Genomic DNA, 27,909 nt, shown 5'->3' with positions numbered 1-27,909 from the left:
TTTTTTTTTACAAAGAGCGATTTGCATCAATATGAATAGTACATTTGATCAAATGAAAACTATAAGGTTTGCACTGTAAAATAAAATCCAGGGATATTTAGAAACTGCATTTCAGATTACCTTTTTTTTTTCTTTTAAAAAACAACATTTTTACGTCAACACATTTTAAATGGTTTTAATTTAACAAAAGCATTAATCCTACCAATTTCCTTTGCTAGGGAAATTTGCTGATTTCGCTGTGGATTTATTTAAGTCGTTGCTGGATGGGACTTCTTGGCAAAACCAAACTTTCACTGTCAAAGTTTTCCAGAAAAAGATTATTGATGAAGATTGTGGAGTGTTTAACCCTGTTACAGAGAGCTGTCTCTTAGAGAGGTGCAGCTCATATAAGAGAGTCGTCTGTCAATTAAAGAAGGGTAAGTTTCTTTTGGTCTGTTGTTCACTCTTTTGTATTCTAATGAAAACCTGTTATGAGTGTCTTATGTTGGATATTTTATGTGATATTTAACCATGCTATATCTGACTGTACACATGTAATTGTAAGGCGTAAAAAAGGCACCAAGGCTGATCATAATCAGCATCTCATATCAGGGCAATGGCCAGAGACTGTGACTGTATCGGACTAGCATGGAGTTGCAAATCAAACATTTCAGTTTGTGATGCCATTTAGAAAGTTCAGTTCCAAGCATCTGTAGCAAGTAGACTGAAATAAAAGTGATAAAAATAGTTTTTTATGGTACACCTCACAGGAGTTTGGCAGGGATAAAATCATAAATGCTCAAAGAATGATAATAATTAAAAATGAAAATTAAAACTATCTATAATCCAAACTTTAGTTTAAATAACTTGCCACACAAGGTTTCATCTGTCAAATTTGTTGTATCAGTTGATCTGACTACACTTTATTCTCTATACTTTTGCAGCAAAGCCCAGTTTGCCAAACTCTCCTTTTTTCAGTAAACTGAGCAAATATCCAAACATCACGCAGGTAAGTTGTGACATCTAGTTGTCTTTGGCAAAAGTATATGATGTAATTTAATCCTCATAAACTTAGAAATGTGTAAGTATACTGAAAGAAACCATAAAAGCAGAGGTACTACATTAAAAACCTTGTCTGTGTATATCAGGTATGATATTTTTATATCAGACATAATTTTGACATAGGAGGGTTTTTTTTATTTATTTATTTGTGAAGCACTTTCTAATTTTATTTTATTACCACAAAGATGCTGTTTTGGACTTATCTAATTAGTGCAAATCATTTAGTCAATTTAATGTGATCCAGAGCTGTTTGCCTGTCTGTCTGTGTCTCTAGGTAATGGAGGAGCTAAGCATCAACACCTCCCAAAACACAGATTTGACCTCCCTGCAGCAGCTGACTCAGGCTGCTGTGCATACAGTAGAGGCTGATGGCCATCACCCCTTAACCTCAAGTGACATCCTCTACTTCGCTCAGCTGATTGATGGCATTGCAACCAGCACCTACTCTGCAGGAACCAATTCAGCAGAGGTCATGATGTCCATTGCTACAAACTATTTAAACCTAGCAAATGTGATGCTTGAGCCAGAAACGGCTACGCAGTGGGTTGGTCAGACCGAGGATGGGGTGAGATAGGATATTTTATTTGTGTAACAGTAGTTGTTCATCAAATTTTCTACCTATAAAACCCCTTCCTATATTAATTGTGATTTTTTTTTTTTTTTTTTTTTTTTACTGTTTGCAGGTCAACTCTGGACCATTTACAATCATCAAGAGCATTGATAGTCTCACCGAAGCTCTTGCAGACACACTGTCTGTTCAGCAAAGGGGCTTCACGCTCTCTACTAAAAACATAGGTGGTGTACTGTTTTGAATTATTCTTTGCATCTCAGAATTTGCATCTTCATACACGTAGCATGAATTAGTAGTATAAAATAACAGATGCTGTGCATATATTGTGCTTCCTGTGCCATCAGATGTGTACCTGAAGTGGCAAAAACTTTCTCCTGAGAGCAGCAGTCAGGTCTTCAAGCCATCTGCAGTCTCCTCTCACAGGCCCAGAGGAGGTCGTCACGACGAACTGATTATCCCAGACTCTGAACTACAGCGGTTGCATAAATTAGGTAGGAATGAAATATCGTCATCCACGACTTCTGTTTTTGTACCATGAAAATTAATGCCTAGATTTTAATATTTGAAAGTCAGCCATAGACAAAAATTCTAAATTTAAATGGTAACACAAGCTACTGTTATAGGTAGATATTTTTAACATGCCAGAGGCCCAACTTGTTTAAAGATACTTTCAGTTATCTTTATTTTGTTGTTGTTGTTGCTGACTCATAGCCACTTTCTGTTCTTTTGGTTGTCACCAGTCTATGATGGATTACACATTAAGCTGTTCTTTCTCTGTGAAAACAGGATGTAAAGAAGTGATGCTTATTCATACCCACTACAGCCACCTTAGTGAGGTTGTGTCTGCAGCGGAGAAATCTACAGAGACTCAGCTAAACAAAACAGAGAGGTTAGCTACTATTGCTCCACCACTGATGTTATTCCGAAATAAAAACAGTACATCTGAACTTGCTTCAACCATTTATTCTTATCTCATATTTCTAATGAACTTCTTAATTTTGTTATATTTCATTCGTCAAGCAAAACTTCCAGAACTGTATAAATATGATCAATTTCCTTTGCATCAAAACTGATGCTTCTATATTAGTCATCTGTCCTTCAAACAAATGAAGCCAGGAGATTATTTTAAAGTAAGATTTATGTTAGTGATAACTGTCCTTTGCCTTTCTAGTACTCTTCCAGGCAAACTAACCTCTGCTGTCATATCAGCGACTGTCCGAGACGTCTTGAAGGGCCAAACCGTCCCCGTGGCCGTCCAGTACACCCTTTCATCTTCACAAGTGGTACGGGATGTGGTTCATGGTGTAATCTAAACCATTACATGTACTCATTCTATTATTGAAGTTACTATTCAAAGATTTATGTTTTTTTTTTTTTTATTTAAATATATATTTTTGTTCCCACCAAAAGTGGCATTTTTACTAATGAGATAATTTTAACAAAAATTGTAAAATTTATTTACAAAGATTAATTTTCCTGAGGGAAAGAGTCCAAAATGAAAGACGAATAATAGATTTGAATGAAAACATTGTCCGATGACAAACAGGAAAGGCATTGATTTTCTTGAAATAGCAGCATAGAAAGGTTTGAGAAGATGCATGTAAGATTCTGGAGAACTCAATGATTATAGCTTTTGCCGTGGTGCATGTAAGGGAACATGCTGGGATCCTCATGGTAGGATGCTAAGAGATATGTTCGTATTTTGACACTTTGCTATTGGAGAAGATGGCAAATAAACACAAATCTATCTTTTTGTTTCTAGACGAAGTATTCCCAGACAGTTCCTGCTGTTTGCGCATTTTGGAATTTCAGCCTGATGTAAGTTTGACAAACAGCAGATCCACTTTAATAGACATGGCACATTTTTCTATCAATAAGATCTCAATGAAATTAATAAATGGCAAGATTGGGGTCTAAAGATTGTTTTTTAAAACTCATATTTTATATGATCAGACTTAAATAGTTTATTCCAAAAAAGCATAGCAAATCAAAGTGTATTGTCATCTTAGTATTATATACCTTTACGACACACAGATGTATGCGAACCAATGTCTCCAGTAACCACTGGACGAGAGACCGAGTACACCACACAGGGCAACACACAGGCAGAAATGACAAATATACTGTAGATGCACACACTCACCCCTGAGGACAAAGGCCAAAGTACCTTGTGATAACCCATTCATGCATGGGGAGAACTAATGAACATTTATGTTTGTGTCAATGCTTTTGTGCTCCATTATTTAGGCATAGTCACGGGAGTGGCTGGTCCAGTGATGGCTGCTCCCTGATCTCTGTTGGCTCTAGTGATACTTCATGTCTGTGCAACCACACAACCAACTTTGCAGTCCTGATGAATTACTTGGAATCTAAGGTAACTACACATTTATTGACATGAGGTAATTAAGTGAATTCCATACATGAATTAATACGTGGTAGTTTCTATTGAAGCATGGGACAAGGTTTAAACTCTAGAGATACACTCATAGAAACCCTATATTATTTGAAGAGAACACTGAGAAAAGAAAACAGGTGACCCAAAAACAAAAAGGTTAGTAACGGTAATTTGTTACACGTAATCAAATTAAGTTTATTCAAGCAAATATATATGGTGTATTAAACAAATGTAAATAAATTAAGCTAGTGAAAGGTAAAATACAGCGACATAAAATTTTAGGATTTACCGTACGATTTACCAACCAAATCTTCATATTGGAAGAGGTTTCCCACGTTCATTTTCTCTTTTCCATTACCATGCGTGTCCTCTGTTTCAGTGGAGTCCTGAAGAAGAGCTTATTTTGACCAAGCTTACGTTCATCGGCTGTGGGGCATCTCTCTGCGCACTGGTGGTGACCTTGATGCTCTTCACTGTCCTGGAGTGAGTAGCTGTTTAACATTCCCGTTCCATTCGCCAATGAATCAAATAAATAGCCTCTGTGTTGTCACAGCCAACAAACTTTGAGCTGGTTTGATTCGCCTTTAACTTAAGAATAAACTTCTTTTCCCACAACATTCATTCTATGGGTATTTGTTGCCAAGTGTTGGTTATGCATTTCAATTCAGATTATTTCTGATAGTATAATGGATGCTTGTATTATTAGTTAATCTTACTCCTATTAGAAAAATGTGCTGATTCACACTCCAGAATGGGTTCTTAAATGAACAGAAATGACTAAAAATACACACATTCATCTGGCACGGGATGACATATTGGGAATCTGGCCGCTTCCCTTCTGTCCTCCAGGCTTTTATCAGTATTGACTCGTGCTAATGCTGTAATTGCTGTTGTCTACATGTGAGTCCTCTCCGAAGTTTTATGGTGGAAACCCACAGCTGGCAATTAACATTATAGTCACATAGGGATCTCAATCAGCAGAAGAGGTGCTGCCCTGACAATTTATAAATGTCCTTAAAGCAAAGAGGGCAGCAGTTCATTTCACACATTCTGCTGTATGATCTTCATTTAACTCATCCCACTCCACAGATAAAACACGGACTGGAAAGGTGGAGATTTGCTTAGAGACTGTAAAATGTATTTGGTGTGAAGCACCATGTGCTGACATTAGCCTAATTGGTTTAAATAATTGAGCTTTAATGGAAGTTTTAGTACTGCTGCACTGCTGCAGCACATTCATAAAGAGGAGCATAAAGCTGTGTCAGCTTGTTGTGGTTTAATATTTTGGTGAAAAGAGTAATTATATTATTCTGTTGTGTATAAAATGACACATCCTAAATTTCTTCAGTAAATTAAGCGGGAACAAAGGAAATTATTATTGTTACCCATTTAAATGAGTTTTATTTAATCTGACAATGGATTCTGTTATCAATAAAAAAAATGTTTATTGCCATTAAACGATTGTATTTTTCTGGAAAATAAAATAGGAAACTAAGGTTTTTTTCTTTTTCTTTTCCCTTATTTCCAATTAAATCTCAGCAAGTTGAAGGAATCGTGTGGCAAATTTATAGAATTAGATCAGATGTGACTAGAGGTGCTATATTATAGACACATGCATAAAATAGTTGGATTAATTTATCTGAATTAACATGGATGTCACATCCTCTTTCTTTAACTTAACAATAAAAGTAAAAGTAATCTTACACGTGGAAAAATGTATTCTTGATCTCACTAAGTGAGATTGCCATTGATTTTCTTTTTTTTTTACATATTAGTCACACTGAGCTTTTTCAGTGTATCCAAGGAAATAGTAACAATCATTTGGCATTTATCGTTTAATTTACTTAGCTACTTCAAGATGGTTTTTGTTGAAAACTTCAGCCAAAGTTACCTTCCATTTGGGTTCACCAACACCTGTCCTCATGAGGATTATCAGGCAGAATTAATGAAAAATGGACACTAAATTTAGATTTGGGAGCTTGTCTTTTACAGTCAAAGTCATAGATTTTCGTTTTATAGTTTCTCTTTATAGTTTGTCATTTCTTCCTTTAACTTCAAGCCGTTAACATAAATCTACGTTTTGTATTGTCATTACGTTTATTTTGTACTTTTATGGGTAATTGATTTAAGTTTGCAACAATGATCTCTGCTGCCCTTTAACACATGCCATAAGGATCTATAGAGAGACCAAATGAAGAAAAACCTAAACTTTCATTTGAGTTCAAACATTTCATCAGCACTCATATGATGTGATTCAGTCTCACTAAACATTTTTCCTTTTAAAATGTCCCTTTCTGTGTTTATAGCATCCCTAAATCAGACCGGACCTCCATCCATAAAAACCTGTTTATAGCTCTGATCTGTGCCCAGGTGATTCTGCTCTGCAGTGGCTCCGCCATACACAGCAAGGTAGCGTACAGGCAGGAAACAAATCTTCTTTTATTTATCAGTCTGTGTGAGTAATGTTGTCACTCTTAGGGACATATATTATGGACAAATGTGAATCAAATGAGATATTGTAAGCTTGCTGGTGGGAAAATATGCCACCGTTAAACAGCAACTTTGTACTGGTTACATACATGTTTTTAATTTTACTCCTGCATGACATACAAATTATAGTCATAACGACAAAAATATCAAACTCATAACTATTAGAAGGTCTAATTAACCAAATACAATAAATTGTTTTGCTTTTAATTGAGGTTGAATATGTAAAAACAAATGGAAAACAAATAATTTTGGCAGATGATGTAACATAAGTGACCATAAAAGCTGTACCAATCGGCCTCTGGTGGTTACTAAGATGCCTTGACCCGTTAGTCAAGACTAGTTTTTCCCCCCTGAGGGTGAGAAGATGCTTGTTGGTTATTTTAGTATTAATAAGGTCTTCCATAACAAGGCCTGAAATAATACAACATAATTAACTTGTTTGGATGTTCAGTGTCTTTTGTAATTCTATTGCAATTTATTTGTTTTCCAACATCTTTAATTTATGGAAGCTGTATTTAGAGGTGAAACCAGAAATTGTCAGGCACTAATTGCAAAGATACATACACGTTTGTTCTCACTGTCTGAAGTTAAATCAGATCAGAACGATTGCCCGCTTTAAACATTGAGGGGAATGCCCGGATGGTGATGTCATGCCTTTGGAAACTGCTGATTGGAGTTTCAGACAGTGAGAAAAAATGTGTATGTGTCTTACTAATGGGTGTCTGAAAATGTCCTTTTCAAACTCTATATAACAATCATGACGCAGTATTTTGATCAGTTATGATATTACATATCATATCAACCATATTTAATTATTTTATTAATGAACCTTTTATGAGACTTCTTTGCAATTATTAATTGCAAAGTGAAGTGAAGGTCACCGCATAACCTCACTTTGAAATGTAAGCCAAAATCTTGCAATTTCTCTGTTTGTGATTTTCGTGTAATCGCAGGTGGCTTGCACACTTGTTGCTGCGCTGCTCCATCTTTTCTTCATGGCAGCTTTCAGTTGGATGCTGGTTGAAGGGCTGCTGCTCTGGAGCAAAGTGGTTGCAGTCAACCTCAGCGAGGATCATCATATGAAGTATTACTATCTCATCGGTTGGGGTATGGTGGTTTTGTGCATATGAATCGTTGTCTTGTCACTGAAAAAGCAAATCAGGTCTGGTGCCTTTATGAAAACACCTGTAAAGTCATACGTATCTTAGACATTACTCAGATATTCTTTAAAATTTAAATAAACCTTTTAAAATAAATCTTTCATAAATAAAAATAATTGAGTACCACAAATGTTTGTAATCTCCATGTATTTCCTTTTTTTTTTCTTTTAAATTCAAACTACTTAATCTCAAGTAAATACATTTTTATCTTAATATTACCAGGTCTTCCTGTGCTGATCGTCACCATCACTCTTGCATCGGCCTCAGGCAAATACTCAGCTGATGACTACTGCTGGCTCAGTGTCCAAAATGGTATCATCTGGGGATTTGTTGGTCCGGTCATCTTCATCATAATGGTCAGGAATTTATTTATTTACTTTAAGTTGATGATTGTGCTACTTTCGCTGTTAAAGTGCTAAATAAAAAGAACATTCAGCTTTTGTGTATCTGGAAATCCAACTGTTACTGTTATGTACTGTTATGTTTTTTTCTTCAAGTTAACATATGTGAGCTTGCATTATTATATATTTTTTTAAAGGTGAATCACATTATTAGACAAGGAAATCGGTAATAATTTGTTTGCACAGAAGATTCTAACAGTCAAAAAGGAAAAGACATACAGCAAAATAAGAGTAATTATCTGACTTTTTTCTGTTCTATTTTCATTTGTTTAAAATATATTTCCAGGTCAATATCTTGGTTCTGACCAGGGTGGTAATCATCACCATCTCGACAGCAAAGAGAAGGTCCATCATGCTGGCCTTGGGCATGAGTCCTGCCGAGCAAGCCTATGAGCAGATCAGGTAGTGGCCACTAGGAGGCACCATTTGTCCTCTTTTAAAAATGAATGTGTCGGGGATGCTGGGCGAAAGCTGTAGTCACAAATTGAATCCAAATGTATTTTCTTTTTTATCAACCTGCCAAAATATATATTTTAAGTAGCTTTGCATTAATTCTGTATATTTTTAAAATATTTAAATTAGTTCAAGTGTTAATAATATGTTGTAATTCCATGTAGCTTTTATAATTAAAATTCCTACAGTTCCTTAGTGTTTGTCCTGCTTTTATTGGGTGTTGATGTCCTGTAAGGTTTGTAAGAGTTTTTGGTTTATAACACTGTACTGTATCACTTTTTTTAAAAAATTCGATTCAGGGATGGTATGAAGTGTATCGTTGCTCTAATAAGAGTTCATTTTTTGCATGCAACATACCCTTCCTCCATACACGATTAGTGTTAAAATCTGATGGTAATACAAATAAAACTGTGTATTTATGTGGATGTTTTAATTTGTGGGTCCACTGAGGAGCATAGTAGATGCACTGTGAGAGTTTTCAATGCAGGCCTTGAACTGTGTCGCACCTCTGGGCGGCAGCCGGAAAGTCAAACACATTGGCTCACAGAATAAACCAGTTCTAGGTGCATGTCATTTCACAAACACACAAATGCACAGACAGCTGTTGCGGTTTTGGCAGTCACCTGAGTGGGAAGCTAATTTGACTCTAAACAGAATTAAGTCACATTGAGGGTGGGAAGTTGTCACCACATCAGCTTTCCTGCCCACATGGCTTTGTGTATGGAAGAAGCAGCCTGCTGGAGCTGCTGGGTTTTCTTCTAAAAGGAGTTGAAAATGCAAGGGTGGATACTATGCAAGCTGGAAGAAGTGGAAATAAAGCTTAATATAATCAGAAAGTAATCTGAATAGTTGAATTATTTTTTGTACTTTTTGTTTGGGTCTAAAAATTGTTCATCCATTTCAGATCAAACATATTTTACATGTTCCAATATCCGTTAATAAAATTCAGAGATTTATTTATTTTTTTTCCCAAGCATGTTTCTTCCTGTGCATATTTGAAGTTTTTTTCCTCACATTAGCGTTGCATGGTAATGCAAGTCTTTGGTTTTGTCCAGGGAAGAGTTGCTGTCCAAATGAAATATTCCTCGACTTAAAAAAAAAAAAAGGTTAAATAATATTGATCTGAATTGGAAATTAAATAAAATTGACTGTCAGAACTTCATCAGATCTTGCTTATGTTTCTTAGCTCAGATTCACGTGTGTGTGTGGTTTGATTTCCGTACTTGATTTATTCTTGTGTTCATGTGAGTGCAGGGCCGCAGTGAAAGCGGTGTTGGTGTTGCTGCCAATCCTTGGACTGACATGGCTCTTCGGCGTGTTGGTACCATTTTCCATCGTCATGGCCTACCTCTTCATTCTTCTCAATTCCCTACAGGTACACATACACACTCATGTATGTTATTAGAACAGACATTGAAGACTAAAAAATTTGATATTACAGAAAAGAAACACTTCACATCCCAAGGTTTTGCACTTAATTTGTACTAACAAAAAAAAGGTTAAAGTCTCCATGAATGCATAAACAAGTTTAATGGTCCCACATTCATGCACATTCATGCATGTTTTTTTTTCTTCTTTTTTCCCCTTCTTTTTACATGGGATAGATTCCTGTTGTGACTGTACAAGGTCTCTGGACCAGATATAAAAAGCACAAATCGATGCAAAAGAAGCAATAGACAGATAATTGCACAATCTATTTAGAAAATTGATGTGGTACCATTGGTGAAATATAAAAAGAAGAAAACAATATATTGGATGGATTTTAAGGTTAATTTCTAATGAAAAGAAAACCGAAGAACAAGATTCTCTGAAAATTCCTTTCATTTACTCATCAGCTGGAACATTAAAGTGTCAGTTTAGTTTCTCATTTGCTGTCAGTGCAGTTCTCTGCTGAGGAACTTTTTATCCTGGCAGGCATTCGTATGAATATAACTTTAACCGCGTAAACACTGCACTTTCCAAGTACGGTGACGCTACACAAACTTACCAAGAGACTTTGACGGCTCTCACAGGAAATGTTCTCAAATATGGAGGTTATTCATATACAGAGGAATGCCTCTGTAGCTTGAGTAATAATTAAAGCTTATGTAGCTATTTCTTCAAATGTCTAACCTTAAAAAAAAAAAAAAAGAAGCTTTTACACACATCAAAACTGTAAATATTATTGCAATATTTTGATCTTTTTCCATGGTTGCCATAGCACATGAAGTTGTCATATTTTATTTCACTTAACAAAAGGATTATAAAAATTTGAGATGGTGCATTTCTTCCAACATGTTGTTAATCAGGCTTTAAATTGTTTAAATAGATTAAATATGTGCATTTACAATTCTGTACTTCTCTTCTGGTTCACTGCAGTAGTTGGGAAAACCTGCTCAAAAATGTGTCGCGAGCTAAAAACATATTTTCAGACCCCTAAATGTTTTGAATTCACAATTTACCTAAAAATCAAAAATATTAAGCTGATCCTTTTACCTTGCGTTGCCTTTATAGAATCACAATGGACATTAAATATTGAAAAAAATATATATACTATTTTTAAAACTAGCACTTTATCTGTAACTCTCATCAGTAATAAATAATTTGAAGCAACTGAACTACACACAGTTTGTCATACATTTTAATTCACAATTAGGTCAGTACTTTTTAAAGCATAGACAATATAACAGAAGTTAGCAGCACTATGTTGCTTCTTGGTCTTAATTGGAATTAGGCCCCTGGATGAATTTGTGCTTAGGGCCTCAGTCAGCCTCGCCCTGAGTTTGACCAAGAATACCCATCTGTACTAATTCCAGTTTTATCTTTTTCCCTCACTTAAAACTGCATTCTGGGAACATTAGGCTGATTTTAATTGCATGTAGTGATTTGTAATAATGTAATATGTTAGAAGAAATTGTTGTTCTACGTTTTTTTCTTATGCAAGGCCTTTAAAACGACCATCTGTTTGTTACTGTCAGCTGGAAAAAGGCAAAGGTTGTAAATAACATCACAGTTTAAGCAATGTAAACAATATTTTGTTCATAAATCAGGAACAAAAAGGTTTTCTATTAAACTTAGCAATTCTGCATTTCTCATATGAAGAGGGTACGGCATATATCAAGGTGTTTTTACTTGTCATTGACAAATATAAAGTAAAAAGGGGAAAAGGTTGCTGTCTATGTGTTAAAAAGGGAATTACTTTAACATGAAAATTGTACTCTAATTGTTCTTTTTATTTTATTTTCTGCTTTTTTGTATTCAAAGCCCAGTATTATTGTTCTTTAGTTCACATTGTCAAAACCCCTTTCTAAAAATTTAGTGGACACTGGGCTGTTCTTGCTGTTTTATATTTTTTGTTTGACATTTTAGGCACACACATTAATATTCAAATATGCATCTATTCTTTAATAAGAAAGGCACCTGTTTGGATCATGATTTTCTGCATTTCAGTGTTATTTTCTACTTTGCTGTCCAAACAGAAAACTTGAAACATATTTTGTAATACTTTCTCTGTAGCAGACCACTTTGTATTTCTGCCCTTCTCCCCTCCTCCCCCGCTTCTCTGCATCTGCTTTTGCAGGTTGTAGTTATCTTTTAATCAGCTGTATCTGTAATTGAGCTGTATATTTAACCGGAAAATCAATAGAGGACTTAGCTCCACTCTAATCATTAAGTCAGATCCTTTGCTTACCATAAATAGTTTCTGTTTCCCTCTCATATCTAATTATATTTTTTCCATGTCGACAGTAATTAACACAGGTTTTTTTTTACTTTGCTCTTGTTGTAGGACTGCGCTGTTTAACATTTTAATATCTGATATGGATTACTGTTATGTGCTTAATTCTAACCGGCTCTGTCTATTCAGCTTTTCATCTCTGAATCCTACAGTCCGATTTTCTTTGTCTGCTTCCTTTTCTACATTTCGTGGATCTCTTAAGTTTTCTCTTTTTGACGATGCAGTATGGCCCTGGTCATTAACTAAAAGACACCAAAAAATTTAGTCACTTATTGATTACACTTTTAATCAGTGACTTGAACAAAAGTGAATACGTTTTTTTTGTTTTTTCTTGTATAAAGACAACAATTCTATTTTCTATGGCGGTTTGTTATATTAGTTCAGGGACTCTTTTAATGAATCAATGAATTTTTCTTTGATAAAAGCAAATACAAATGTAAAAAGCTAAAACATTTCTTGCTGAAAACATTCAATTTTACAGAAAACGCCCCATTCTGAAGGATAAATATCCAAGTGATCATAAGGAAAACTTCTTGGGCTTTTACATTTTGGTAAACCGCTGACAAATAAACCTATTTTTAACAACCGTGCGGGCATGTTCGGACTCCAAACTCAACCATATTTAATGTTGTGCAGGTGATTTGGTCAACGTCGTCATTCAAGTGGCTTTTATGCCAGAACTGTATCAATGAGTGAGAGCAGATTCAAACAGTTTTCTCACATGCGGCTTAAATAATATCCAAGGTGAAACTAAGACCCCATTATAATCTGGCTTCTGAAACGTCTCACTACATTTATACAAAATATACATGGGAGGTTTACAACTTTAGGTTTCACTTCAAACTAACTAGCCTTGAATGGATTGGAGTCAGAGAACTCAAATCCAAGTTCAGCAGGAGTTGAGGCTCTGCAGCCACTCTCCATGTGCAGGGCAGCACCTGCCTCTGTACAGTTCCTTGCAAAAGTTCACTTTTATCACATTATAGCCAAAAATTCCAACATATCCTATAGGGATTTTATGTGTTAAATAAAAAATATGCATGATTACAAACTGAAAGGAAAACGATGGATGGTTTCATGGCCGTCACAATGATTATGTTCGATTCAGACTTGTCCTCCTCCCTGTTGAAAAATATAATTTTTTTTCTTGTGGAACATCTTATGTCTTTCATGTATTTTTTATAGAACTAAATCGGTCAAAATTGGCACAAGCAGATGAGACCTTAAAGAAAACTCAATGCCATTATAGGCTAGAAAAGGCTTAATTTGTTCTGATGAAGGTGGTTGGATGAAAAAAAAAAAAAAGAAGACATAGATTGCAGAATATGTTTAAGTTGCAATTTATTGATGGTATCTCTTATTAGTGATTGTGTTGTTACAAGTATGGACAGTTGCTACTTCATGTCAGAAAATCTACGGCTGCAGAATGTGCCTGAGTTATGATTTCTCTCTTTTTTTTCTTTCTCAGCTCTCAGGAAGCTGGTTCAGCATTTAATGTTCTTACCTCAACTTGGCAAATTTCATCATCCGTCCTCATGTTTATCTGAGAATTTAGTTATGAGCAAAGAAGCTGTGGTGTCACGGCATTGGCACTGGCCATTTTCTCTTGTCTCCTTGATATTTTTTGTTTTACTGTGTAACGGTACACTTGAGCTGAAGACAGTCTTGCCATCTTCAGTGTCAACAAATCTGTTTGTTAGAGAGTAGACTAAATACCATTCACACACATTATTAAATTGGTATAACCATAAGACTGGGACAGGCAAATTTCTGGCAGACAAGTGATAAAACAAACAAACCCATAAATAGGTAAGAAATTTTAACAGTGTGTGTTTTTTTCCTTTATTTGTAGCTGTTATATTTTCAATGGGCCCAGCCCAAATAACATAAAGCTTAAGCAGCAAGCTTTTACTATGAAATCAATAAAACAGATAATGTTGACCAGCCTTTTCTTATAGCTCTCCCTGATGCAGCTCGCTCATCTCCCCCACTACAATCCTTACAACTACAAACTATCTCCACTGCTGTTATTGCCTGAACACATTATAGTGAAAAAAAAATCACTGGCATTAATGCACTTTTGTCTTTCTGAACTTGTAGGAAGCACTATTATATTTTATGTCCCGAATCGAGGTTTTGTGTCACGCTCTCACTCCACTCCTGTGATCATCATGATGTTTTATTTTTTTCTATTTCTTTGTTTGTATTTAATTACAACAAATCAAATGTTTGCCATGTGTTACTTTGCAACCAGAATCTACTTTTGTCATTTAAGGTGCAGGACTTGTACCTTTATTGACCCGTGGAGTAACATTCTCAAATCAGACAACCTAGTAGAGATGTACGAATCACCTGCAGATGTCGATTTTTGTCAAATTCCAGTGGCTCTTGAGCTGTTTCAATACGAGATACAAAATAGCCTTTCTGCTGTGTTGTCCAGAAATATTCATAGTAGGAGTCGAGACAAAGTCGCATTGTGTGTGTTACAAAACAATCTCTGTAACGTCTGTATTTTCTGGAGGTCTGCATTCATTTAGATTTCCAAAAGGCTCCTAGAACTTTGAAATTCAGTTCATGGAGGAGGTCAGACATGACAACTGACAACTATTCAGTACTCCTTAATTTACTTTATGTCTTGCTCTCTCGCAGCCTAAATGAACCGCAGACGTATCCCAACATGCCCTGGGAAATATGTCCTTCCTTTTGAATAGCTTTTATATCTCTTTGCTTTCTGTCACCTAATCAAGAACACTTCCCTGATGCTAACTTTTTGTCATCTTCGAACAGTAATCATCGACATCATCGAGCGTTTTTGCTAACACTAACCGGTAGCACTTACATTTAGTGCGTTCGCAGATCAGAAAATCTTTTTTTTCAGAACAGCTTGTCATAGGTCAGGCCATTCTGGCTGAATAATGGAATCCAGTGAAAACCTGATTTTGTGGCGCATCTACATTTTCTTGACTTCTTTTAAATGTGAGAAATCACGGTCCCTTGTCATATTTTATATTTTTTTTATCAAAAATAAACATCAGCATGAATTTTGAACGCTTGAAACTTTTTATTCTTACCTGCTACTACTTGTTTTATTATTTTATTTATTTTTTTATGAACATCCTCACCATAAATACAGTCATGCCTCATCTACTCCCTTATCAGCAAGAGATAGAAGAGAAGAATGGGTGCTCTTTGGGTAGGCCATAAATTCTTCCACTCTTTGTCATCCAATCTCGGGGTAATGTCGTTCAAAATCCCCGTACCATCTATTATCCGGGTATAATAGGTTCCTGGTCATGCAGTGTCCATCCTATTATTATCCCATAACTTTAAACTATCAATAACTTTGAGGTTCAGAGATAGTTAGATGTTGGTGAGAAAAAAAAGGAAGCATAGGAGAGGTGAAGGAAGTTGAGCAGTTGGTAAAGCAAATATTAAGGTGATGTTTGTTCTCTGCGAGTTGTTGATAGTTGTTGACTTTGACTGGGAAAGTGCTACTCAGAAATGTGTTGGTTTATTTCTGTTATAGTGCTTTGTTTCCTGAGGAGGGCAGCCCTGTGCCTTTATAAAAGTTGAGTAGTCACAGAAATTGATAAGAAAAGTTATTTTGTCTGTTTCATCACGTTGTATTTAGATCTATTTCCTCACATTAACAAACATTTTCAGTTTTATCGTAAATCTCATGACTTAGGAGATTTTCACAGGCGGAATAAACCTTTAGATATGAAATTCATCATTTTATCAAGGTCTAAAAACAACTTTGAGAAAGCATTGTTGTATTGTTTTAGAAAGAAGGTGTGTAATTATTTTAAACTTAAAAGTTAAAGTGCATTTATTTGTATGAGTTGAAAGACATTACAACTTTTTTTTTTTTTAGCTGAATTGTACTTTTTGTTTTTCTAAAAGACTACTCCACACCATAATTTAATCGTAAGATTGATTCACATTCTTGCAAGATATTTTAGAATTTAATATTTGCATTAAAATACGCTCACTACCACCAAACAGATATCGACACTTAGACAAACACACACACACACACACACACACACACACGCACACACACACACACACACACACACACACACACACACACACGGGCACAGACCAGACTTGGCTAGTTGACATCAGAGTATATCTAAGATATAGATATGATCAATAAAGTGTTGCTCTGCCTATTGATTTTTGCCATATGGAAGATTTGTTGTGTGAGTAAGCAATGCTTTTATGGCCTCTAAAATGATTGTGCAAGAAGAGGTTTTCTATTTTTTTTCACTCAGAAGTTGCTTAGAGCAAAACTCTAAGAGACAGTTGGTGGTTTTAACAGGTTTGTGTACACAAACACATATAGTCACTTGTAATTAATTAGGCCTTATATGAATAACTTTTTACTCGGATATCAGTGATATTTTAGTTTTAGCTCACCAGTAAACCCATCCATACTTTACTTTATGTTATTACTCTTTTACCTCTGCTCATATTTAATTATTAATAAACACATGAGTGCTCTTGTCTTTGGTCTTGGAGTCAAACAGTAACCCAGTATCTTGAGTCTGTTGTTAAATTTGAAGCTCAGTTACAAATTGGTACAAGTTGCTCACTTGTTTTCTTCTCATTTTACCATAACTTCATTCAAACTGTTCAATTTCTTCTTGTCTGTATGGCTGCTACTGCATGTCACAGCAGTGGAAGCCTCACAAAGTCGAGTCCTGCTCTTTAAATACCGATTGTTATTAAATAAGTTATTTTGGGACACTCGTTACATTGAGATGTTATTTTTTATTGCTAAACAGCACAAGATAACAACTCTAATCATAATTTGAAATCTGTTGATATTAATTCATTTTGTCAATGAGATAACAATATGGAGTAGGAAATTAACAACCTTGACAATATTGTTAATTTTTGGGATTGTTAAACACCATAGCTGGTGTTTATTGTTGATAACAAATTTTACACATTTTTTATAAACAAGATGATAAATACTTAGGCCTAATTTAATTTAAGTCTAACTGGATTAATTTTATAACGCATGGATAGAATCATTTGGCTTTTTATTGCCTTCAAATGTGAGTTTTTTTGTGACTTCACACAATGTAAATGGAAGCTAATTCTAAACAAAAACTAATAGGGGCCTAAGTCTAGATAAGATGATGTAGAATTTTATTTCTGCTTATAGATTTGGAGAAGAATTGAGCATACAGTGTCTTTCTTAAGAAACCTATACAAGTTAATGGGCATTAACTATCACAATCTGGCTTGAACAAGATCCACTCCAAGTCAGTGCGTTTCATTTAGCTGAGGAAACAAAAACATCAGATTCCGGGTCACGTTTCTCTCTTTCGACTCATCCAGACTTGAACAGCAGCCCCATTCAGAAGGAACGTTTTCCTTTCCTGTTTCACTCAATTGGTAATTTTGTCCATGTGGCATGCTCTGCCTGCTTCACTGCTTCACTTTATTTTATTTTATCTTTTATTTTTATTTTTTTGCTCAGTTTTTTTTTTTTTTAATGCAGTGGGATACAACTGATGCGTTTATTTTTTATTTATTTAGTTTTTTACATTAAAAAAAACTCCTTTGTGTTACTGGTTAATTCTGAAGCATGGTTTAAAAAAAACAACAAATAAATAATTTCATGACAAGATTGTTTGCATCCCCATTGCCCAAGAAAATAAGAGAAGAAAGAAAAGTCCACTGTTAGCATTGCATTCTCAATTACCAGGCACGGCATTAAAAACAATATTCAAACGGGATACCAAGGTCGGCCCTGACTCCCAGTACGCTTCTTTTAGATGGCACTTATAATGAGGATGTTGGAGTTTTTTTTAAGTAGTATATTTATAGTGTGTTTTATTTCTCCTTCTCTTCTATTTTTTTCTTTAGTTTGTTTGTTTAAAGAAAAAAAATCTATGTAGAGCACTCTGTAATGTTGTTTGAGTGTAGAACTTCTAACAGAAGAGGGAGGCTTAACTCCAAATGCTAAATTTCATACAGGAAATTCTTATGAAAGTATAATATCAGCAGTCATTTTCTTATATAATGTAAATATTAAGTCTAGGCGTAAAAAAGAGAGGGCAGCAAAACGAATATGTGATGAACTATGCCTGACTTTTTCTTTCCCTTTTGGTGGGAGTGAAATACTTTTGGAAACATCAGTTATTGAAAACTGGCCTGCAAAAATAAAGCGGTGCATATAATAGGTTTCCTGTCAAAAAAAAAAAAAAAAGGCGAGAGAATTCCTGTCATTGCACCACCACCTCTAAGACCTCTTCTTCTGTTAAACCTGCCTGCATTTATTTGCCTTAGAATTACCTGCCAGCTCAATTTAGTAATTGACTGTGTCATAAGAAAGCAAACGAGCCCCCTTGCCCCTGCCAAACCATACCTTTGTGTGCTTTTTTTGTGTGCTTGAAAGTGTGTGTTCTGCTAGCTTACCGCCCATCTAATTTGTAAAATCCTCCCTGCTTTGCCATTTGTCATAAGCAGATATATATGTCTCTGTTTTTATCCTTGTCTGCAAATGCATGTTAGCAAGCAAGCGTTCAATCAGCTGACTCTCACCTTCATGACCTCACTCTCCCACGTCCCCTCCTTCCCGTCTTCCAATCTGTGCTGCAGACAGTGTCAGGAACAGCTCAGACACCAGAAATTACCCACGTCGAAACAATGACCGATCTATTTATAAGTTCACCGCCTTGCCTTTTGTACTGGCTGACACTGCTCGGCATGTGTGCGCACTCACACAACCTTAAAACAGCCATATCAGTGATGGCATGGGGTGAATAGGTTAGGGATAGTCCTGGTTTTCCTTACCCCGCCGCGTCGCCGCAGATCCCTGGATTTACCCGTCTTTGATGTATACTTTGAGGGTAATTAGTGAGAACTGGGTCAGAGTAGGCCGAGAAAGCAAAACAGTGTGGTTGTTTCAGCGACTGGGTGGTAAGGAGATGCTTAGATCTGCTTGAGAAAAGCCTGTAGGTGTTGGAGGTTAAATGCCTGTCCAGTTTGAACCACTTTACGTGACGCGAGCGGCCCTCTTTTTTGTTGCATCTGCCTTGACGCAAATAAACATTGCTCAAAAAGTTTCTAAAATGTAATTTTTTTCGGTGTATATATCTTCATTATCTTTTTTTCTAAACCATTCTCACCAGTGGATGCATTTTATTAACCTTATTTGTAGTGTTAGTGTGGTTTTCTTCTCGGTTAACTTGCAGCTTTGAATACATCAGTGATGATGTATTTGTGTTTTTCAATACTCTCATCATAAATTATTCTTCAAATTCTTTTTCATTTGCTCTTTAATGAAAAAATGTGATATTTAAAGAATGGCTAAATAGTTGTTGAGTTTTTTTTTTTTTTTTTTTTTTTTTTTAGCAAACATCTCACATTTCAAAATAGGATTTTTCTACAAATTATCCTTAATTATTATTTTTAATTTAAATTTCTTTTTAATCAGAGGACTTTTGTCAAGTACAAGCCATGAAATTCCCCTATTCACACACCACATGGTTTCCTTTCTGATTTATGTTATTCCCATTAATTAAAACCGTTATCTCTAATTATGGACAAGTGATCTAGAAACCACTTATCCAGAGTAAATCCCATGCGGGGATGATTAATGGGCAGTGAAGTATCTGGAAAGCAGGGTGGCTACCTGTATATTTTACTACCATTACAGTAGAGCATTGTGTGAAGGAAAACAAAACGGCAGCGATTAGAGACGGAGAACAACGGCTCTGGCAGCGGGACACTGATTGGGATGTTGATCGTCCCTCGCTGGCCTTTTGCCCTTCCTGCTGTGGCCCCCGGCCTGCCCTCCACAGATACCCCGGGTCGTTTCCTATCCATGTCAACACACACAGATATGCACTCTTCCCGCTGAGTGTTTACAGCCACATGCTGATTCCTATTAATCTGCTTCTCGTCTGGGTCCGGAGGAGGAGGGGAGGAGAAGGAAGGGGTGGGGGGTCCCGGAGGCGGGTTTGTCTTGGAGCGAGAAGCCAGCGAAGGTGGGTAAAGCCATTTCGCTCACACAATCCGAGAGCCTCGGCTGACAGATTGCGCCAGGCCTGGACTTCTTTTTACACTGAGCAGATGTGGTCTCCCACTTGTTTTACTTAGTAATTATCCCTCATTAGGTGAAAGCATGTGCCAATCAAACAACTTGGAGAGTGAGAACAGAGCCTGGGCCAGAGCAGGGAGAGACGGGGGAGAGGCAGGGAGACCTGTAGCCCGATCTTCACAGTTTTTACAAACACAGAGTCATTACTAGATCAAAGGCAGGCCCTGCCAGCGCTGCAGCTTCTGCATCACTGGCATTATTATGCCGTGTTTGACATTTCAGCTCTTGCAGAAATTACTTGCACAATTAAGAACAAATGTTTTAGATTTTTTCTTTCAATTATTTCAGTCGCACTGTATTTTTTTTTTATTCTAAACTTTTATTCCAGAGATAATGGTGTAATAAATAGATGTTAATTACATGTTGAGTCTTTTCTTTGACAAACATCTCGTCAAAACACAAATTCTCATAGAGTAGCAGCCCTGTCTCACTAAATTAAGCTTAAATTTCTGCCACAGTTATGTTAATTTTGTTTTTATTTTATGGTGTGCTAAACAAATACAATATATTGGATAAATTACCTCAATACCAGACACTCAGTTTTTTGTTAAACAATTATTATTATTTTGCAAATACTGTGTGCAATTGATTTATGTGTTTTATTTATTTTTAGTCAAAAATGTGGGAAATACAACTTATTTGGCAAAAAAAAAGTAGAAACCTTTACGTATCAGTTTTATTTCTCAAACTGTTACAATTGTTGTTTGTCCCACAATTCATAGTGGGCTGAATCTATGAATCATACAGCCGTCCTCACTGACTTACTGGGGGAGTGCAGCTCTCTTCCAAAAAATAAAAGAGTGAGAAAGAAGACAGAAACGAAGATCTATGAAGTCTTCACGTCAATGAACTACCATTCATTTTCACTTTGAAGTCCTTTGAACCGTACTGAAGTGTGATTGCAAGTGACAGTCACAGAGTCTGCCGGCTTATCATGATGGATGCACCTTGCCGTCATGGTGGCGCTGCACACATGTATTTGCACGTGCACTCCCAGACAAATGCATGAATACGGAGAGTTTCAGAGCAGGGTTAATGCGGGTCTGCGTTTGCAGACACAGACCCACTTATAAGATCCATTTATTCAGCTCATTCATACTCACACAAAGGGACAAGGTTACCTCTCTTTTTTTTTCTAATTGTGCAGTTTTCTAAATAACAAGATTGGAAATTCTCTGTCAATTTATTTCAGTTTTTAAAACTTTTAAAGGTAATATATTGCTCATATTGGTCCTGTAAATTAAACGGTTTTTTGGTTGTTTGTTTGTTTTGTTTTGTCATGTATGTGCAGTTAAGAAAATGTGTACATGACCTGCACTTTTTCAAAGATTGAAAGTGTCACAAAATGTTACAAAATGTAAAGAAATCCACATATTAGTGATGTAGACATTAATAGATGACCTGCATGTTATGTTAATTAATTAGATATTTTCTTTCTTCCTCCTTTTTTCTTTGTTTCTTTATTTCCTTGTTTGATTCTTTTACTTTCATTATTTCCTTCTCTCTTCCTTTCTTTCCTTTATACATTATAGAGACACTTATAGCTCTCAGCCCTGTGTTTGTGAAATACAGTAAAAACACCAGAACCATGTTTTCCTGTTTTTTGCAGAACTTGACCCTTTTAAAGCCATCCATGATTTTCAATTGAGGGAGCTACAAGCTGTCATAGATTTATTTATTTTTTTCATGGCTGTCTGATTATGTTTAACTTGTTTCGTTTCCAATAAATTGCTATATTTTAGTCTGGAAATTCCTTTTCCACCTCCACAGAGAGATGAGAAATAACTTTCTGAACTTTAGTTTGGACCTAATTCTGCTTGCCTCTGAGCTCAAGTAATGTTTGCAGGTGAGAATGCCAGAAGCAGCAGTTTTGTAGGAGCAGCTTCAACAGGAAGCTGCTTTCTGTGAAGGTGTAAGAGCTTTATGTGGACCGTCTCTTTCATAAAGATTTATTGCTATGTAAATGTTTCTTCAGCACTACTAGTTAAGTCTTGCTTCTTTATAATTTGCACTGTGGTGGAAAATGACTAAAACAGTGAACAATTGTGATTTTTTTTTTGTGTCAGACTAATACATAGACTACAGTTTTTATGGAAATGTGATGCATGACCCACATTTACTGGCATCCGTGGTAGAGGCGTGTTCTTAAAAGTTCATATAATGAATGCAGGTTTCAATACAGTAATTTCATATTGCTCTATAAAATGTTCAGTTTTATATATATATATATATATATATATATTATGCACAGTGGCATAAAATCTGAAAAATTATACATGATTTTCAATTATTTAACAAAAAAATACACTGTATGTTTGCATTCAGCTCTCTATCTAATACCCCTACAAGTTATAATATATTCAATTGCCTTCAGAAGTTAACTACTTAGAAAATTGAATAATTTTTTATATAATTTAATTAATTGTTGTTAAATGTACAGTTTTTTTCTGTTTGGATTTTATATTTTAAATATTCAACAATTATAATTAGTGGAGAAAAACTTATCTGGTACTGCTGATGCTTATATGTATCGCTATGTGACAACTTCAAAAAAAAAAATTAGCATCTCCTGTCAGTATCCGACTCGGGGCACATGTGTGCATTTTCTTCAAACCCATCCAGCGCCCAGCTGCTGTTCTCCAGGACGTGTGTTCTTTTGTTTATCCTCCCTGTCAGAGGAAAACTACACGATTAGAAAAAAAACATCGGAAGATTGACGGCGGGATAACATTCAGTTTGACAAGAAGGTGCGCCAGGAAAGCCAGCCGAATACCAAAGTATTTTTAATTAAACAGCTCTCTGCACTAGCTGCACCAGTTCAAAGACTCCCGCTTTGACCCATGTGTTAAAAGTTTGTATCAGCTTTCTGTGGCTGTGTTTTTCTTGGCATCCAAGACAAGGAACCCTAAATTGTCTTGTTTAAAAGCTAGCTTGTTTACAGTTCAATCTCTTTCTCTTTCTCTCTCTTTTTTTTTAAACCACCCTCCCCATTATAATACCACATGTGTGCAGTGTGATCATGTTCAGAGCATAAACTACCAGTTCTCTCTTTTGTTTTTTGGCTCTTTAAATAGGCCTGATTTGTGTAGATACCTAAAAAAAATAATAACAATTTTAAGATCTGCTACTCAGTCGGATCAGATTTATTCTTTGTCATTCAGGTTTATTTACACGTTAAAACAAATAAAATAAAGTGCTCATCTGTTTCTTGGGCACTTTGTCAATAACATTTGTCCGTCTGATGTAAAATCGATAAGACACACACTGACATAATGCCAGAGCGATGGCAAATGTGTAGTCATTTATCATTGACTAGTAATAAAGATATGTCACAATTGATTTTAGCCCATTTCTCCCCCTGCTTTTCGTTCTACGCCTCTCTCTCTCTGTTTCTCTCTCTTTCTCTCTCTCTCCACTCCTTTTCGTTCTTGCTCTTTTGCAGGAGCAGTAAATAGAAAGAAATAAATGAATGTTATTATGACTAGGGTATGTTTGGCCTTGCTTAACTCAATTATTATTGGAGAATGAGGCTGTGATGATTTGAAAGTCTTTGTGCTCTGATTCCAGTGATGCGCTAGATCGGAGCACAAAAAGAGGAAGAGCATTTGATGGATCAGTGTTCGGGTGGATCTGTTACTTCCACAGACATTTTTAAAGAGATTTGTGAACATTTTGTTTATCTCATGTTTCTTGAGGTGCGCCACAAAGAAGCATTGTGTTATCCAATTTAGGTGCACGTAAAAAAAAAAAAAAAAAAAAAAAAAAAAAAAAAAAAATTCAAATATGTTTATTACCTTGAGAAAGTAAAAAAAAAATACACAGAGATTAAACATTTGGGCTTAACTGCATATTTGAGCTCATAATTAAAATAGTTGTAGAACTATGTAAAGTAGAACAAAAGTGTAAATCGTATGTGTCACATCTGCATGTCTATTTTTAGTGGGGATTTCACTTTTTGGCCTGTTTTAAGTGAGAACATTTCATTGTGATTTCTGGTCATGAATGCGTATATGGGAAAGAATGGCAAAAAGCAAGAGGTGCTAAAACAATATAACACAACAAAAATAACTAAGTAGTTTAAAGTTTGAAAACAAGAATGCATTTTTGATTAACACCACAGGCAATATATTCATTAAAGCATCTTGTTTTACTAGAGGGTGGCTATATTACAGGTGGAAACATAGTGGGATTATGTATTTTTAATTTTCTGTGACTTTAGATATAATGTTTAACAATTCTATATGTGCAGTCAATTCCTGTTTTCTTTTTTTTTTTACTGACCTTTGCACAGAAATCTAACTTCATGATAGAGGCGGTTAGTGCTGCTAATATTGTTACCTACAGGCTACTTATTTTAACTCTTACCTTATACTTTCTGCTTGTGCAATTATTTACTACACATACCAGTGCAGGAATTTGATTACAAACAGGGTCGAAGAAGCAGTGACACTCATTTTAATATGATGTCTGGTGGTACATTCTCTTACAGTCTCTCTCAGGCTCTGTTGTATCTAATTGGTCCCACTCATCACTTCTGTGTTTGAATGTCCTGATTGGCTAAAGTGCTGCTGTCATCTGCGCCTTCTGGACTAAGTTACACAATTTTTTTTTTCCAAATGTGCAGTGAGATGTTTTGGGAAGCCAGATAGGCTTGTGGGACTGATCTGAACACTAATGTACATTTGAAAATAAAACAACATCACTTTCAATTGTAAGTGTCAAAGTTAAACAGGTTCTGCTACTTTTCCAGTCATTGTGACCCTCCACTTCTCAGTGTTTAGGTTTGTGTGTCAGCCATGCCACCAAGGGTTGCCGCCGCCGGGTTGTGTGTACCCAAGTTGCACCGGTGGTAGCGAGCAACATCTGTTTCGAGCTTGTTGTTCCTCTTGGCTGCTTTTCAATTGGATTTCCTCAAGCAGGGCCAAAAGCTGTCACCTCTGCCAGGCTCTGTTAGCGATCACCGCCGGCCCCTATATTAAGTAGGTGGTTCAGGGCTAAGCTAATAACTCTCCCTCCTCTCCTGAGCCATCACACACCGGTACTGGTGTTCTTCCTGGCCTCTGAGTCTGCCTGCCTGCCTGCCTGCCTGCCTGCCTGCCTGTGTGTGTGTGTAGATACTCTCACTTTTCTTCTGTTGCTGTACCCCATTGAGGCAGGTTCGCTTGGGGGTCTGCTCTTCCACTTGACACGCAGCTGACCGTGTTTCTTATCAAGAGAAAGTGGGAATCTTACAAGACCATTTCAAAAGAGGAACTTATCCACTTTCCTTCATAATGTGTAACAGAATAAGAGCAGAAAGAAAACTTTTGCCTCAACTTCACCCTCAAACAGAAGTAGCGTCGGAGCAGATCTAAGGATAAGAATAAAAATTAACCATGCATTTAAGATAAGTACTGTAAATGATTCAGAGCAGAAATGTTCATTTGTCTGTAGCATTTCATATTCTCTTCACATTTTCTTACAATGTGATGAGAATGTGCACTCATCATATCAGTGATGAGTGCAGCTGTTATTTATTCAGGCACAAGAGTGCCTTATTAGGATTAAACTGCATTTTTCAACCAATACGATATTTATTATAAAGCAAAATGTAGGACCAGTCAAATACCAATTTACTGTCAAAATCTGCTATTTACACAGGATTAAGTTTACCTTGACCAAGTGAATTTGCTCACTTTTCATTAAAACTAACTTAATCTTCTGCAGAGTGTAGCATTAATAAGTGAAAACACCAGCCCCTGCATGTATCTCCAAAGTGAAAGCAAACCCCTTATCTTAGCTTGAAAATTTTTAAAAAGCTGCGGCTACTTTCAATCCCAGGAGGCTACATGGCAGTCAGAGGTTGAAAGCCGGAACTGATCCAACAGAGCAGCTTCAGTTTATTGTGTTTTCCCTTCCTGTTATCCTCTGATGGCTTCCAGTAGAACAAACGTCCAGAAAACTTTAAAACAGCAGAGTTCCTTCAAATCAAGGCTGCAAGCCCACTTGAGTTGCTTTTGACCTATGATCACTGGAACATTGATCAACATATTTGATGTGTATTGATAATTCTGATGATGGCACTCGATAAAATGGAAATGTTTGTTACTGGTTTCTCAATTGGTGACTGTGTAATGTTTTTGTGACTTTTTATTTTTGTGTTTTTTTACAAGGCATGTTGAACTGACTTGTTGCTGAAATGTGCCGTACCGATAGACTTGATTTATTGATAGTTTTAGCAGCTTTAGTAGACAGAGAAAAAAGATACTGACACCCTCTGTGTTTTTCTTGGGAATATTTCTTTTTTCCAACAGGTCACTGACACTGAATCTACATAACTTTAATTCTCCTCTTTTAGTACCAATTTCTACTCTTGTTTCTATGAGCACAACCTTAAAAACAAAGCTTACATATTTATTTCCATTGCTTGTAAAAAATAATCAGTTTGTGATTTTCTGACAGAGTGATGAAATATTGATTTAAACAAATGTTTGTGTGTAAGAGGAGCATGGTGTCTTATAATGCACTAATAATATCTGCCAAACTCAATTCCTTCTGCTAACCTTAAATCCACAGAAATGTTAGAATCCTGAGAAAAATGCACTGAGATTTATTTTCCCCGCTGTAAGCATCTTTCCATCTTACCTTCTGGTCATCTTATGCAAGCCTATTTGCCTTTTTAACCCTGCAGAGTGCCAGGTTACTCGTGTACCTGCACGTCTCTCTGCCTCCGTGTCTCCTGCCAGTTGTTCTGGCCAGCTGGAGCAGTTACGTCGGGTTGGATTTGAACCGAAGACCTGCAAACCATCAACTCCCTTTTTTCACAGCTTTGACAGACACTTTGATTTGACGTGCCATGAGCAGTTAAAGTGCGAGTTATGTATACATGTTAATTAAACTGTTTATGCATGGAGGGGTCAGAAACATTAGCAAGCCCCAGTGCAGAAGTGTGAATTTCTTCTCTTTTCCCCTCAATCACAGCATTTTAACCTCTTCTGTCTCTCATTTTCTTAATGATTACCAGGTGGAAAGGCAGGTTTCCCCCTGCCCCCCACCGTTTTTGCCAAGTAGAGACGCAGATAGCTCTATTTGTGAAAAGTGTCTCTGTGTGTTTGAATTTGGGCTAGCGTATTTGACGGAAGGTCTGTGTTACTCAAATCTCTCTCTTTTTTTGGCTCCCTGCAGTTCTTTGAAAAAGATGTTGTGGTTTTGGTCCTGAATTTCTTTTGATAAAGCTGTTGGTCCAACACAAAGATGACATTGTAAAAATTTCCTTTTCAGTGTATAATGTCAGTTTGAACAAGCATAACTTTGACACTGAGCCATGGGAGTGCCAGATGTTACTGTTATAAACAACATAAAGCATGTGGTCTATAAAAGTTGATAATATTGGACTGTTTTAATTACTAATAAGCCTTTCTTTTATGAAATGTAAAAAAAAAATACATTAAACATGACTGAAGAGTCATTCATCTTTGCTTTGTGATACAGCAGCAATGGAAGAGCCTTTAAAGGGGAGCACTGTGTGATTTCAAGGATTTTCTTACCACAATCAAGTAAGATGATGTATTGAAGGGGGAGA

The 27,909-nt window shown here is 36.1% G+C and overlaps 1 protein-coding gene across 1 annotated transcript in view; it reads left to right on the top strand.

The window, feature by feature from the left end:
* The window catches only part of LOC106922345 (adhesion G protein-coupled receptor D2), a 79,174-nt gene that overhangs the window by 4,766 nt on the left and 46,499 nt on the right, over positions 1 to 27,909 (top strand). Inside the window, exons 6-20 of the mRNA XM_014994660.2 lie at positions 219 to 416; positions 924 to 988; positions 1,316 to 1,606; positions 1,725 to 1,836; positions 1,957 to 2,103; positions 2,399 to 2,501; positions 2,784 to 2,895; positions 3,375 to 3,430; positions 3,860 to 3,986; positions 4,387 to 4,490; positions 6,314 to 6,416; positions 7,451 to 7,604; positions 7,880 to 8,013; positions 8,345 to 8,460; positions 9,766 to 9,886. Coding sequence (XP_014850146.2) covers positions 219 to 416; positions 924 to 988; positions 1,316 to 1,606; positions 1,725 to 1,836; positions 1,957 to 2,103; positions 2,399 to 2,501; positions 2,784 to 2,895; positions 3,375 to 3,430; positions 3,860 to 3,986; positions 4,387 to 4,490; positions 6,314 to 6,416; positions 7,451 to 7,604; positions 7,880 to 8,013; positions 8,345 to 8,460; positions 9,766 to 9,886 — 1,943 coding nt within the window. The remainder of the gene's footprint in view (positions 1 to 218; positions 417 to 923; positions 989 to 1,315; positions 1,607 to 1,724; positions 1,837 to 1,956; positions 2,104 to 2,398; positions 2,502 to 2,783; positions 2,896 to 3,374; positions 3,431 to 3,859; positions 3,987 to 4,386; positions 4,491 to 6,313; positions 6,417 to 7,450; positions 7,605 to 7,879; positions 8,014 to 8,344; positions 8,461 to 9,765; positions 9,887 to 27,909) is intronic.

This window comes from Poecilia mexicana, unplaced genomic scaffold (assembly GCF_051168715.1).
Source record: "Poecilia mexicana isolate PSO_F unplaced genomic scaffold, ASM5116871v1 scaffold_4, whole genome shotgun sequence".
Taxonomy (NCBI): domain Eukaryota; kingdom Metazoa; phylum Chordata; class Actinopteri; order Cyprinodontiformes; family Poeciliidae; genus Poecilia; species Poecilia mexicana.
This window is presented reverse-complemented; position numbering and strand designations above follow the sequence as displayed.